This window comes from Pteropus medius, unplaced genomic scaffold (assembly GCF_902729225.1).
Source record: "Pteropus medius unplaced genomic scaffold, Ma_sr-lr_union100, whole genome shotgun sequence".
Lineage (NCBI taxonomy): Eukaryota > Metazoa > Chordata > Mammalia > Chiroptera > Pteropodidae > Pteropus > Pteropus medius.
In genome coordinates, this window is record NW_024346150.1 from 4,626,308 (window position 1) to 4,641,777 (window position 15,470).

The window sequence follows — 15,470 nt, forward strand, 5'->3', positions numbered from 1 at the left end:
ATTTTTGCACAAAACTCAAATTTTATCATTTGCAACAAATACTGTTATTTTCCTTGAAATGATGGTTCTCATTTTTAAGAAATCGTCTGCAATATACCCAAGTGTAAATAACTATAGTTTGTTATTTTAGAGTAAAAATTGTACCTTATGAAAAAAGTGGCTAGTTCAGCTTGCAACTCAAACAATTGCAGAAGATTTTTTCCCCACAGACAACTATTGCCCATTGGTATGCAGCAAAACTATTTTGTGCATACCTCTCATTTTGTCACATAGAATACTAAAAAAAGCATACTCAAGGGTTGAGATTTAATAAAATAATTTTTATTGCTTCATCAAGATACTCTTAAGTAAAACTGGCATTTGTACTGTGACTGTGTGGCAGTGAGGAATACAGTGATTACTAGTACAATTTGATGACACTTCCCTTATTTGTGCTAGGAGCCAGCAGTTACCCACCTATGCTTTTGTATTATCGTTACAAATGTCAACATGATAAAAAGACAAATATTGTTTTAGTATTATTAGGAAAATACTTTTGACCTGATAGATACCCTGAAAGGATCTAAGGGACATGCTGAAAGCATCTCTACTGAATATACTATGAGAACTGCTGTTCTATTATAAAGCTTTTGATATTTAACTATAAGCATTTAAGGTAATACTTTTAAAATGATGGATATTTTTTAAAGGAAGTAATTCTGTCCTGCCTTCTTCCCAGATAGAGCAGGTCTGTCCCTTCATCACTGGTATAAGAAACTGGTGTATAACTGGAAGCTTGCACTTTGGGACACATATAGAAGATGGTGATAGGAAGCGCTTTTCCTTCATGCTTCTAAGGTGGCTGAAATTGGAAGCCAATAAAACCCACTACTTGGAGTAACTTTCTCCATCTGTTGAAGACTCCCAATTGAAACTTGCTCTAGATTATGTACTCTAGATTACTATTTCCCAAAGATATTAACAGTCTTGATGGAAAAAGGTACCATGAAAAGATTGTTTTGGGGAATGCTAGATTGCAAAAATCAAACAGGTTTCTCAATCCTCAGACTTCTCAGAACTTCGAGAGTGCTAACGTATATTACAAATCTCAAAGTGAAAGACATAGTATTCAGTGTTTCCCAGTTTTTAAAAACGGATTCCCATTTTTTGGTCTGCAATCTTGTAGACTCGAATCATTGGAAACCACTAAACAGTAAGTAGAAAAAGGATAAGTGTCATTCCTCACCCTGTTACATCTCTCTAAAAAATTTCCTTTTCTGTTCTTGTTTTCTGAGAGGCAGCATAAGAGTAGTTAAGAACATGGGTACCAAAATCCCATTGTTTGAATCCTGGTTTCTCTGCTTACTAGCTCTGTGACCTTGAGTAAATGTTTGACAGCTCAGTGCTTCAGTTTTTCCATCTGTAAAATGGAAACAACAACAATAACCACCTTGTAGGGTTGTCGTGAAGATTATTAAAGCATTAGTTCTCATAAGGTGATAAGAAGGATGCCTGGCCTATAGTAAAGCTCAATAAAGTTTAGCTTATTATTATCTCTTCTTTATTTTTCACTTGCCTGTGCCTAGGTTATCCATCAGTGGCAGGTAAGAGATTGTACTTAGTAGTCATATGTAGGGCCACATGCCAGGGGTTACCGTGAAGGCAGCTTGGTAAACTCATCTGCTTAGGGAGATAGCAGGTGGGAGGAGAGGCATGAACATTCTCTTTGCTCAGCCTCCTTCCTTGAGCCTATTAGGGAAGCAGGAAGTACTTTAAAAAATTCCTAGCCAGGATGAGATTGTGGGCCATCTCACAAATGAAATAATAGCCTGATTGTTGCTAGGGAAGTAAATATCATTTTGAAGTTACTGTCTCCTTTTTAAAAGCTGTCAGATAATGTAACCTTGATTTTTGCCATTTATCAATTATTGGAACTGAACATGAATATATTCAACAGTTAAGTATCTTTTAAATAAATAATAAAATTGTAATTTTTAAAGAATATGTTAAAATATTTAATACACAGTACTGGGAGAGTAATTATAAGCTTCTCAAGTGGACAATTAATTGCCTATAGAAGAGGATGTTAACTAATTAGAATTATATCTTATTTATAGAAGAGAGAAGTCACAGAGGTTATATAAATATATAGGGTTATAAGGAACATCAGGGTCGTGTGGTCCCTCCTCATTTTGGCATTCGAAGATCCTAAGCAGGGAAAAAAAGGGACTTGCCCAAAGCCCTTCGGTAAGCCTGTAGCAAAATCAAGGCTGGCCTCAGTCTGCGAGTTTCACATGCAGAGGCCCATCCGCTTCCACGCCACTGCCTGAGGAGTCAACGCATGCACTCCTTTTCTGTGCATTACATCTTATTTGTGAAGTGGACACTCCTTTTGTAAACCAACTGCTTGTTCTTGTCTTTTCTGGTGGCTTACACTTTGGATCCTGGGGTTGAATGTCAGGACTTTGGTTTATCTACTGTGTCTTATTGGGAAAAGTTTTTAACTTTACTAAGCTTTAATTTCTTCATAAAAAAGAAAACATAGCTATTCAGTGAGATATTTTTTAAAATGCCAAGTCATTATCTAACATAAAGCAAACCCTGGGTAAATGTTAATGTTCTTTCTGTTTGTTTAACTTAAAAATTGTTGTGTAAGTATTATTCGAATATCCCATTTATTTGAAAATAAATTCACTAGGAACTAAGAAAACTATTTGTTTAACAACATTTTCAGACATCTTCAAAATATACCTCGTCAATGCACGGAATTGGCCAATATTCTTTAAATATCCAAATGCATTCTTATATCCTATAGGTCACTTTGGAAAATGTGACCTTTGATTTTTCAAACTCATATTAAAATCTCATGGCAATTCTAGCAAACTTGTAAAAATCATATTAAATATACTCTAGAACCTGAATAACTGGTTATCATTTTAAAATGTAGGAAATAAAAATCAGGAAAATCTTCCTATCTTTATGGTAATTAATTCTTATAGTAATGATAGGCCCTCTTAACTGTTTCTACCTTTATTATAAAGAAACCAGAAAGAAAGTTGAAAATGGACAACAAGATAAGAAAAATTTTAAGAGACATTGTCAAGCTGTCATTCAATCACTGCTTTGGTGGTATTATGCGGGCTCTCTCGAGTATTTTCCATGGTGAATCTCTCATGCTTTCTTCCCCTCCTTCCAGTGTGCTCTCGCTGCTGATGAAGTAGTATTTAATCAGAAGGAACTGGAGGTGAAGGAACTAAAGAATCAAGTGCAAATGATGGTACAGGAAAACAAAGGACATGTTATATCTTTGAAAGAAGCGCAAAAAGTTAATAGATTACAGGTAGAGTTTCTTAATATATCTAGCTCTGTAGGTTTTATTAGAATAGTACCTAACTAAACAGAATAGCATTTTAAATGAAATAAGAATGTTTACACAAATAAGTTTCAGTTGAAGAGCTCTAAGCACAGGCACCTAAAAGAGTTATTACTGTTTTCCCCCTAAATTAGTGTAAAGGGAAAACATTTTTTATTATTGTCTTGACTTGTATTTCACAAATATGAAGATAGTCCCCAGGAACTTAATTTGCAAATCATATTATGGTTATCTTTTCTTCATACTTTTCCCTTCCATTGTTTGTCAAGGTAATGGGCAATGCGATATTTTTAAGAATTGGAAGGTAAACACATAATTTTTAAGCTTTTAAATTCATTAGATTATCCTTTTATACTTCATTAATGACTCGCTCTTTCACTTGGTTAAATCTTTCAAATTCCCTATCTTAGCATTTCTGTTATTAACATGGTATACCCCTAAATATTGTACATTCTGGCTATGAAACCTGCCCCCAGCCCCAAACTGTTTCATTTAAAGCCTTTAGTTTCAACTAATGCCCTGAGAAATAGTCTGATCCAACAAAAGTTAGGTTTCGATTTTGAGGTTTCTTTTCTTTTTTAATCCTTCTAATTCTAGAATAACTTAAAAGCATAAAGCATATACAAAACTAACTGTTGTTCAGAGATTTATCACAAAGGGAACAGCTGGGTGACCACCACCAGGTCAAGGAATAGCAAACTGTCAGCCCCTCCAGGGGCTCCTCAGAGAGAGCTGCTCTCCTTATCTTTTGCAGTAGTCATTTCCTTGCTTTGCTTTATGGTTTTACTGTGAATCCCTGAACACTACAGTTTAGTTTTGGAGGTTCGTATAAACTTAATCATTCAGTATATATGCTTTAGTATCTGGTTACTTTTATTGAACATTTTGTTCTGATTCATCCATATTGTGTATGACTGTAGCTTGTTTAGTTTTATAGCTCTGTAGAATTTCAATGTACAAATGTACCACAATTAATTATTCTACTGTTCATGGACATTTTTTTCCCATGAATTTTCTTATACATGTCTCTTGGCGTACATGCATACATATTTCTTTTGGATTTGTGCCTAGGTCAAAGGGTAGGAGAATCTTCAATTTTAGTAAATAATACCAAACTGTTTTCTAATTCATACTTGCACCAGTCCTATATAAGCATTCCTGCTGCTCTGCATGCTTGCCAACATTTGTTGTTTTTTAAAAAATTTTTTAATTTTTCCATTACAGTTGACATATTAGTTTCAGGTGTACAACATAGCGATTAGACACTTATATAACTAATGAAGTGATCACCCCAACATTTGTTATTGTTAATTTTTAAACTTTAGACAATCTGGTAGGTATATAGTGTTATTTTATTGTGGTTTTAATTTGCATTTCCCTGATGACTGTTGAAGGTGAGCACTTGTTCACGTTTTTTGGCTATTTGGTTATCTTCTTTGTGAGGTACTTGTTCAAGTCTCTTGCTTGTTTTTCTATTAGACTGTGTGTTTTAAATTAATTTGCAGGCATTTGTTATATATTCCAGGTATGAGCTCTTTGTCAGTTATATGGCTCCAAGTATTTTTTCTCTTTCTGCAGCTTTGTACTCTCAATGATGTCTTTTGATGAAAAGATAGATTGTAATCAAATTCAACAATCTTTTCTTTATGGTTAATGATGTTTGTGCTCTATTTAACAAGGCTTTCCTTTTCCTAGTTCTTTCCTTTGAGAATATTTTCTATATTATCTTCTTGAGGCTTTATTGTTTTGCCTTTCACATTTAGCTCTACAAGATTCCTGGAATTGATTTTTGTCTGTGGGGTAAGAGTCAAATTTTATTTTTTTCCCATATAGATATCTATTTGTCCCAACATCATTTATTGAAAAGACCATCCTTTCACCACTGTTCTGAGTGCTATATTTGTCATAAGTCAAGGTTCATTCATACCTGAATTTCTTGTCTATTTCTGGAACTTCTGTTGTATCCTTTTGGTCTGCCTATCCATGAGCTAATAACACATTTCCTTTTTATTGTAGGTTTATAATAAGTCTAGATATTTGGTAGAGCAAGGCCTTCTTCTTTGTTCTCCTAACCTCTAAGAATATCTTGGTTTTTCCATATAAATTTTCGAATTAGCTGTCAAGGGCCACCAAAAAAAAACTCACAAAACTTTTTGCGATTTTTGGTTGGGATTGCTTTAAATCTATAGATCCACTTGGAAAGAGTTGACATCTTTTGATTATAAGTCTTCTTTCTAATCAATGAATATGGTATATTCCTCCATTTATTTAGGTTTCCTTTGGTTTTTCTTTTCTTTTTCCCCCTCTTTAATTCCTCTCCTCCCCTCACTTCCACCCCTGACCTATGGATTTTGCCATTTACACTTAAGAACTGTATCTCTGAAGGCGGGGCATCTCCTCCCACACACTCGTGCACCTGGGGCCTGGCGCCCCTTGGGGCCTGGCACTCCTGGGATATGGTCCATGGCTCCACCTGGGGTGCAAACCCAAGACCTTCTGTGTGTAAAGCAGACATGCTAATCACTACACACTATGGAGCCACCTCCTGGTTTTTCTAAATAATGGTTTGTGTGTGTGTAAAAATATTGCACATCTTTTGTTAAACTTAGGTACGTGATTTTTTTTTTTTTATGGCACTAAATGTAATCTTTTTGAAATTTCCTTTTAGTAGTTTGTTGGTATGCGTAAATGTATTGATTTTTGTGTGTTGATATTTTATATCCAGCAACCTGACTAAAATTCACTTTTTAATTCTAATATTTATGTAAATTATTTTGATTTTCATTTATAATTACATCACCCAGAAATGATGACAGTTTTATTTCTTCTTTTATAATTTTTATACCTTTTATTTCTTTGTCTTACCTTTCTTCATTGGCTGGGATTTTCAATAAAATGTTGAATACAAGTGGTGATAGCAAGCATCTTGTCTTGTTTCCAGTCATAGAGGAAAAGCTTTCAACATTTCACTCTAAAGTACCATGTTTGCTGTAACTATTTTTTATTTACCCTTTATCAAGCTAAGGAAAATTCTTATTATAAATACATATTAAATTTTATCGAGTGGTTTTTCTTTATTATGAATTTTCTCTTTTATTTTGTTAATGTGGATTATACTGATTTTTCTAATTTTAAACCAGTCTTGTATTCCTGGAATCGCACCCCCCCTTTTTTTTTTTTGTCCTTGTTGTATTGTGTTTTATGGTCCACAAGACCACCCTCTGGTTAGATGATCAGCTTGGAGGGCTCAGCATATAGTCATGCTCGTGGCTGAGATTTATTACAGTGAAAGGAGAGCAATGATCAGCAAAGGGCAGAGGCACATAGAGCGAAATCTGGAGGAAACTATTGCACTTTCTAAGAGTTGTCTCTCTGTAGAGTCTCATGGATATGCTTAATTCCTCTAGCAGTGATTATGACAGCACATGTGAAATGTCTGCCAGGGAAACTCAGAGGAGACACAGTGCCTATAATTTTTATTGAGGGCTGTTAATAAAGGCCTCTCTGCCTAGCATGCGCAAATATTCCAAACTTCCAGAAGGAAAGCAGGCGTTCGACACAGACCATGTTGTCTGTACAAACAATTCATATCAGGGTGTTGGGAACCCTCTCAGAATCCAAGTTCCCAGACACCACCTAATAGAAAACCTCGTGAGCAGGTCTTTCTAAGGATATAGCAGTCAGGTATGCTATGTTCTCTTTTCTACAGTTAGCCTTAATTTGGTTTGCTATTATTTTGTTTAGGATTTTAGCATCTATATTCACCTGTGGAATTGGCCTATATTTTCCTTTCTCAAAAAATTCTTGTCAGATGTTGTAACAAGTTATGTTACCTTCATAATATAGGTTAGGTAGAATTCCCTCTTTTTTTATACTTTGGAAGATTGTGTGAAAAAGCAGTGTTATTTCTTCCTTAAATATTGAATTCACCTGAAAAATATTTGAGACTGGACTGTTTCTTTGTGGGAACATTTTGATTTTTAATTCAATCATATTTTCTTTTTGCCCCCATTTTTGTAAGTTTATTTTTCTAAGAATTTGACCACTGTATCTAAGTTTTCATATTTATTGGCATAAGTTTATACTAGTCTCTTATCTCTGTAACATATTTAGATGTTTAGTGATAACCCCTTTTTCATTCCTGGTCATTTGTTCCTTCTCTTTTTTCTTGATCATCTTCACCAGGGGATTGTCACTTTTATTAGTCTCTTCAAAGAGGCAGTTCTTGACTTTGTTGATCTTCTCTAGTATATGTTTGTTTATTATTTAATTGATTTCTGCCCTTACCTTTATTATTTACCCCTGCTTTTGGGGGTACAGATCTTATGCTATCTTTAGGTGGATGCTTAGTTCATTGGTTTTCAGCCTTTCTTATTTTATAATATATGCATTTATAATTATATATTTCCTCCTATGCTTGTCTTTACTTGCTCTCCACATTTGGCTAAAAATTTTTCCTAATTTTTATTGTGACTTTTTCCTTTGACCTATGGGTTATATAGTTATTTTTTTTCTAACACATGGATGATTTCTTTTTATTAATTTTTAACTTAATTGCATTGTGGTCTCTATGATTTCAGTCCTTTGTGTTTAAATTTGCTTTATGGCTCAGCATGAGGGCAATTTTTATAGATATTACAGATGTTCTTGAAAATATGTATATTCTGCAATCATTGAGTGCTTATAATTCTATTATTCAAATCTATATTTTTATTCATTTTGGGGGGATCTTTTTGTTAGTAATTTAGAGTGATATTAAAATCTGTCACTATGATTTTGGATTTATCTCACTTCTCTATGAAGTACTGATAATTTTTGCATTATATATATTGAAGCTGTGTTATTAAGTACATGGAAATGTAGAATTATTGCGTCATCCTGGTAAGTTGATGTTTTTATCACTTTTTACCTCTTTTTTTAATCTTGTAATGGTTTCTGCCTTAAAGTCTACTCTGATATGAACATAGCTATTCCGGCTTTCTTTTGATTAATATTTACATGGTATCTCTCTTCTCATTTTAATTTTAATCTGTGTCATTTTAGTTGTGTTTTTTAGCAGCAGGTTAATTTTACAGTGTTCTCTGACAATCTTTATCTTTTAATTGGATTACTTAGTTCACTTTTGAATTTAACGTTTTTGCTATTATTTATGTTATAATCCCACTGTTGTCCTTTTCATTTATTCTACCTGCTCTGTGTTCTCTTTTCTGTTCTTTCTTACTTTCTTTTGAATTGTGAATTTTTAATCTTTACTTCATTAGCTTAGAAGTCGTACTCTATTTTTTTTAGTGGTTATCCTAGAGAGTATATCATGCAGCCTTGCCTTAATGAAGTCTAATATTAATTGATATTTTTACCCTTTTCCCAGACAGTCTGAGGATTCCATCTAACACCCACTCTCAACCTATGTGCCATTCTGTTTTATATCTCAATTATCTGTATGCATGACTTTTTAATAAGGTGGTATTTTTATAGCTCAGCATTAACAATGAAACTTTAGGGTTTTCTTTCCTCTTTAAACATTGTAGTACATGTGAAATATTAAGGCGAATGACAATTTCTTGTTTACATAATTTTGCACTTACAAAACAAAGATTGATATCAGAACTTTCTGAATTGGATATACTTTAAATTTTTTCTTTAGAGGATACATAAAACATTAAACCCCGTTCTGGTTCTTACTCTCCCCTTTCTCTCTTCTCTCCCTCTCCTCCTCCCTCTCCTTCCTGACATACAATTTGTTCTGCCTTTGATTCCCAAGTTCTTTCTCTCAGGACTATCGATTGCCTATCTTCTATCTCTTTGTGCTTTTGTATTTCTTTTCCACAGAGTAAAGGCTTTCACTTCACTGCACTTGCTGCCACTTTCTGTCTCCTTTGCTTCCACCTCTGCAATTTGTAACTCTTCCTCCACTTCTCAGCTCTCTTGTCTCTCTTTATTTCTTGGATTTCACTCAGAAAGTCCAAACTTTTATAAAGATCAACTAATCAGAGTGCTTCAGGTTGGCAAACCAACCAATCAGCATATGGGGCGCTTTTATTTTTTCGAGTAATTAACTCTATGTTGTATTTGTTGCTGCTTACTATTCAAAAGTTTTTACCAATAAGAACAGTCTTAGATACTGTGAACATCAGAAAGATAGTCTTTGGATAAATGAGGTTTCATTGTACAGTTAAGGTAGTTGTAATTTCTAGGTGTGATTTTGGTCAATGTACAATTTATTTTTAATTATTATCTACATACTTACTGAAGTTCTCTAATTTTAAAATTCTCATCTCTCTCCTACAAAGAATGAAAAAATAATAGAACAACAACTTCTTATGGATCAGCTGAATGAAGAACTAACAAAACTTAACCTGTCAATGACTTCTTCAGTTAAGGAAACTTGTGGAGATGGGCCAGATGCCAGGATACCTGAAAAGAGACCATATACTGTACCATTTGATACTCACCTGGGGCATTATATTTATGTCCCAGCAAGATCAGATGCCAGGAAGGTAAAGTCTAAACATTAATCTCTTTCTTATTTTGATATTTAAAACATAATATATGTAATATAATATCATTGTGTTTGTACAGTCTCAGCAGGTACAGTTTGGTTTCTGTTTAGTTTCATGGACTTTTGTGTATTCTCTTTCTCTTAATTATGCTTTTTAATAAGAAAATAAATAGAAGAATGTATAGTTGTATTTGGAAGGAATAGTTGAAGATAATGTCTATGTTCATCAAGGAGGAAAAGCTATCCATTGCCGTCATATTTTCAGACATGACTAAGTCTGATATCTTCATGAATTTTTGTTTTTCTTTAACCACACCAAGTTGAGATGAGGTTGGAGGGTATTTATTTTTACTTATTTGGTCTGTCCTATTATTCTCAAATGACATTTATGTATTACTTGCCAAGCTGACATAATCAAGACCATGTAAAGATCAATATGAACTTTTGTTGTAATTTTTATTTATGAATATGTGTCTGGGTAGTAAATATATGCACATGTTTCCTCTTGAAAAATCAAGTAATCTCCACTGTGGAAAAGACTAATGAGCATATTCATGAATTTTGGTTTCTATTTATTACTTTTATGAAGGGAAATGATTTGTTTGAGATCTATGTGATGGTTACAGTCAAAGGGTAAGAAATATGCATGGCTTCATAGAGTTTGTAGTCAGGCAGACCTGAGAGTGAACACTAGCTCCATTGTATAGGCCTATGTGTGTATGACTAAACCTGTGTGAGCCCAGGTTTCTTATCTGTCATGATTGTGGAAACACGGGGGTGGATGGAGGATTTACATGAGATGCTGACTCTGAAAGTCCCTGGCACTGCATTAAGTACATGTCAATGGGCGCCTCCACTGTGTCCTAGGCTCAGTGCCTTAGAGTTAAACAGATGTTATCCTTACCAGTATGGTTTTCAATTTTGAGTGGTTGAATTTTAAAATTCAAGCCATTGTTATCATTAATTTTGGTTTTACTTTGTAGAGTTATTGACATTTTTCTTATGGTTGAATACATGGTAAATTTTCATAGAACAAATTCTTCACATGATTCAAATTTGATATCTGCTATTTCAACTTAATACTTATATGTCAAGTCTTCTATGTAAATTTTAAAAACTATAGGCTAGTTATGTGAAATAATTTCCTGTTTCTGTCCATTATTTTATTTTTAAAAAATAACATTCGTTTTTATCCTGATTACAATAATTACACATATTTATTCTCTCTCTTGGTCTTTAATCTTTTTTACTAGACATTCACACACACACACACACACACACACACACACACACACACACACACACTCTTGAGGAGGTAGAGTTGCATGGGGTCTGTTAGGCTCTTCTTTTCTTGTCTCTAGTTGTTTGATTAGACCTGAAACAGACATGACTAGAATAAAGACTTTCAGAGTTATTGTTTTGAATTGGCAAATTCTTAATTTAGTTCTGTTTAAAAATTTTTCCCCATACCCCCAAAGAACCCTTAATAGCCACTAAAAAAGTGGGAAAAAAGAAGAAGATGCAAAGGTCATATACGATCAGCAATTTGGACAGTTCTCTGGTGCCTACTGTGTGTCCAGGAATCCTGGCCACTTCTCTTGCTTGGTCTGGTTATTGCAGCAGACATGAAAAGGCAGGCTTGCACAGAAAGACACATTGTATAGCAAGCCTTGTTCGAGCCCTGTTTGCTGTTACAGTGTTATAAGAGGTCTCATTGAATACCGAAACTAGTACAATTAAGCCACAGAGGACATCTGAAGTATCATTTCATTTTCTCCTGGATTTCTGTCTTCTTGGCAGAAGTCTTGCTTATATTTTCCAGCTCTAATATTTTTTTTGAGTTTAGCTCTAATATTTTCTTGAAGTAAAAATAGTCCAAGAGAAATAGTTTCTCAACTGAAGATACTTTCAAAAGAAGAAGGGGAAAAGTAGCTTAATCAGTTTTTAAGTTGATTATAAAAAGAATCTGATTTTATTTCTCATATGCTTATTTATACATACTGGAGGAAAAGAGTGAAAAGATCTTATTTTAAAAGTATTATTTATGTTATATTTATATGTATACTTTTTGTTACTAGCTTTTCTCAATATATCATGGGCATTTGACAGTCATTATATATTCTTCTATAATATAATTTTTAATGGCTGATTAAAATTTATCCTAAAGGCATACCATTGTATACTTTTTCTGATTGTTGCACATTAGTTTTTGATTATCTCTTAATCTGAAAAGTTGAACACCAAAATGGAATTATAGTACATATCTACTTATGCAGGAATCATAAAGAAATTGTCCCTCACAGCAAAACAGTATACAGGTAAATAAAGTAAAAGGTATTAATATTATTTATCAAATTAATATGAAAAAAGAGAAAAACTCATTTGTCTTAATAAATACCAAAAAGTCATCTGATGAAATGCAAAATCAAATCTTGATTTAAACTTAAAGAAAAAAAATATAACAGATTTCTGTTTTCTTAATGTGGTAAATATGATGTAATTAAAGCCAAGATCCAGTGCAATACATACTAAAAAGGCACTTTGGAAAGGAGAAATTTACAAAGGTGGTCCCAGTTATTACTTAGGTTTAGTATAATACCACAAATTGTGCTGATGAAAATCTACTATATTTCATTGATTGTAAGACTCACCTATTTTTTTTTTTTTTCACATTTTATCTTTGATGGCAGGATATGTTTTACAATTAATGGCATGTCACAGTTTGACAGCTTTTTTTCTTTCTTGGTGGTATAAAAATAATGGTGTGTCACAGTTGATGGCATTTTAGGTTTGATGAAATATGGTATCATGAAAGGGAAATAAAAGCAATAAGTACATAATATCGCTTTCAGTACTTGACATAACTGTATATTAAGAGAACCAAACAAAACATTCTTAAGGGATATGTTTTAAAAACCTGGAATCTCCAGATTCACAAAAGTGGAATATTGTAAAATCTTTTTGTTTTTTTCCTGAATGAATTATATATTTTTAAATATTTTATTTTATTAGTTTTGAGTATACAGTACAATGGTTAGACATTTATATATTTTATAAAACGATCCCCTTATTTGTTCTTTCTCTCCTCTGGCTCTCCACCTAGCCATTACATTAATGCTAACTGCATTCCCTATGCCCTGCTTCCCATCTCAGTGACCCATCATTCAGCAACTGATTTGTACTTCTTTATCCCTTCATCTCTTTCTCCCAGTCTTCCAACCTCCCTCCCCTCTGGCTATCACCAAATTGTCCTCTAAATTTGTGAGTCTGTTTTTGATTAGTTTGTTCTTTTTGTTCCTTAGATTCCATATATAAATGAAATCATATGGTATTTATCTTTCTCTGTCTGACTTAAATACCTTCTAGGTTCATCACAGCAATATCTTTTTCCATTCCCTTCCTTTTCTTATGTATGGGTCTTGTTTTTTTATCCTTTTAGCCACTCCATCCCTTGGTTGGAGCACTTAATTCTTTTCCATTTAAGATACTTATTGATAGGAATGTAGTTGTTACCATTCTTTATTCCTGTATTAATTTTGATACATGTTTTTTCTTCTTAAAGAAGTCCCTCCAGCATTTCCTTTAATTCTGGCTTGGTGGTGATAAATTCCTTTAGTTTATTTTTGTCTGGGAAGCTCTTTATCTGTCCTTCAACTCTAAATGATAGCTTTGGTGGATAAATTATTCTTCGTTGTATATCCTGGGTCTTCATTCTTTTAAATATTTTTTGCTAAGCCCTTCTGCACAGTCTCTTTTGAGAAATCAGCTTCCAGTCGTATGGGTGTTCTCTTATATGTAGTTGTTTTTCTCTTGCTGCTTTTAAAATTTTTTATTTGTATATAACCTTTGGCATTTTAATTATGATGTGTCTTGTTGTGGGCCTCTTTGGATCCCTGGTTTTTGGTATCTTCTGAGCTTCTTGGGGTTTTATGTCCATTTCCTTCACCAGGTTAGGGAAGTTTTCCATCATTATTTCTTCAAGCAGCTGTTCAACATCTTGATTTTCTTCACTTACACTGATCAGACGAATGTTTGGAGCCTTAATAGTATCCCATATCCTCCTTAAATCATCTTTATAGTCTTGGCCTCTTTTTTCTTGCCTTTCTGTTCGAGTGTCCTGATTGGCTTTCCTATCCTCTAGATAGGGCATGTGATCCTCTTTTTTATTCACTTTGTTTATTCCATTTAATATATTTCTCATCTCAGATCATGCATTCTCCATTTCAGACTGGTTCCCTCTTATTATCGCCATCTCCATTTTTATCTCTTTGTTGGAGTTCTCTACATTTCCCAAAAGTTCATTGAGCATCTTTATAACCAGTGTTTTGAACTCTGCATCTGTTAGATGACTTGACTTCATTATATCTGGATCTCTGTTCTGTTCTGTCATATGGTTTCTGCTTCTTTGTCTTCCCATTTTGGCTGCCTTTCCATGTCTGTTTCTATGTACTAATGGTGATTTAGAATATTACATTCCGGTCTGGGTACCACAATTTAAGTCAAATTAGATTATTTTCAGAGAAAAACTACACTGCTGAAAGACTTTGGGGAAAATCTGAAGCACTTCTATATTTAGTCTGATGATTACGGTTTTCAAATATTCAAGGTTTATCATTACTGTTATATGTTGTTTCTAAATTGGGACCAATGTGAAGAGTGCTAAGGGAATAGAAAGAGGGACTAATTAGTGGGAACTGCCAGTGGTGCTATGAGAGGCCCCAGTTTTTCTGAGGGGGATGCCCACAGTGAATGTGTTTGAACAGCTGTTAAATGATAATTTGCAATATTACAGGAGAGAGTCAAACCTGGGATGGATAGGTGAACTCAGTAACCCTTAAATTCTCTCTAGCCCTGTGGCTGTGTAATTCTAGGGGGGAAAAGGTTAGAAAAAAAATTAGCTTCTAATTGGATACATCTCAGATATCTGAATCATTAGTCATCTTATTTGAGTACTTATACGTGATCAGCACTGTTTAGGATATGGCTGAAAATGATAAAATATTCCTTATTGGGGAGCTCTGGAATCCCAAAGCAATTGAGGGAAACAGGACCGAATACCTAAATATGAAAGGGCCGGATTAGAGAAGGCTTTGTGAGCCTGGAAGGGGCAAAGAATCATTGTGTTGGGTGGAAAGACTGTTAAAAGAATTAACTTGCTAAATGTTACTCGTTGTGGCAGAACTTGTTTGGTGTTCATTATTAAGCTGCGTCATTTAGTTTACTTGGTAAAAAGAAATTTTAAAAGCAAATTATAATCTCAGAGAACAAATTTTGACTCTGAACAAAAAACTTTATTTGCTCCTGAGATGATTTCTGTCCCCTGACAAAGAGAAACCTTGATGCCTATCAGTTATGGGGCAAATGGCCATACTAGGTACATTGTGCTGGTTAGATAAATACTTCTTGAATTGGTTCTTTTATAAATAATGTTCCCCCACTCCTCCAAACTAGAAATTGGGAGGCCACCTAGAAAACTTGACCCGCTATCCATCATAGTGCTAATGGGACAGATGGTCTTATTAGGTGACCAACAGTGGAGGCACAAAAATCAGATATTAATGAATCAGGTAGGCTTTTCTGGGAGAGGGTACATGAGGGACCCATGGCAATTGAATCTTG

The 15,470-nt window shown here is 33.9% G+C and overlaps 1 protein-coding gene across 4 annotated transcripts in view; it reads left to right on the forward strand.

Moving 5' to 3' along the window:
* KIF27 (kinesin family member 27) overlaps window positions 1-15,470 on the forward strand; it is a 68,343-nt gene that overhangs the window by 14,573 nt on the left and 38,300 nt on the right. For 3 of the 4 annotated variants that reach the window (XM_039875665.1, XM_039875668.1, XM_039875669.1), the window contains 2 exons: window positions 3,176-3,319; window positions 9,643-9,849. In XM_039875665.1, the coding sequence (XP_039731599.1) occupies window positions 3,176-3,319; window positions 9,643-9,849 (351 nt within the window). The remainder of the gene's footprint in view (window positions 1-3,175; window positions 3,320-9,642; window positions 9,850-15,470) is intronic. The other variant, XM_039875666.1, reaches the window with a different exon arrangement.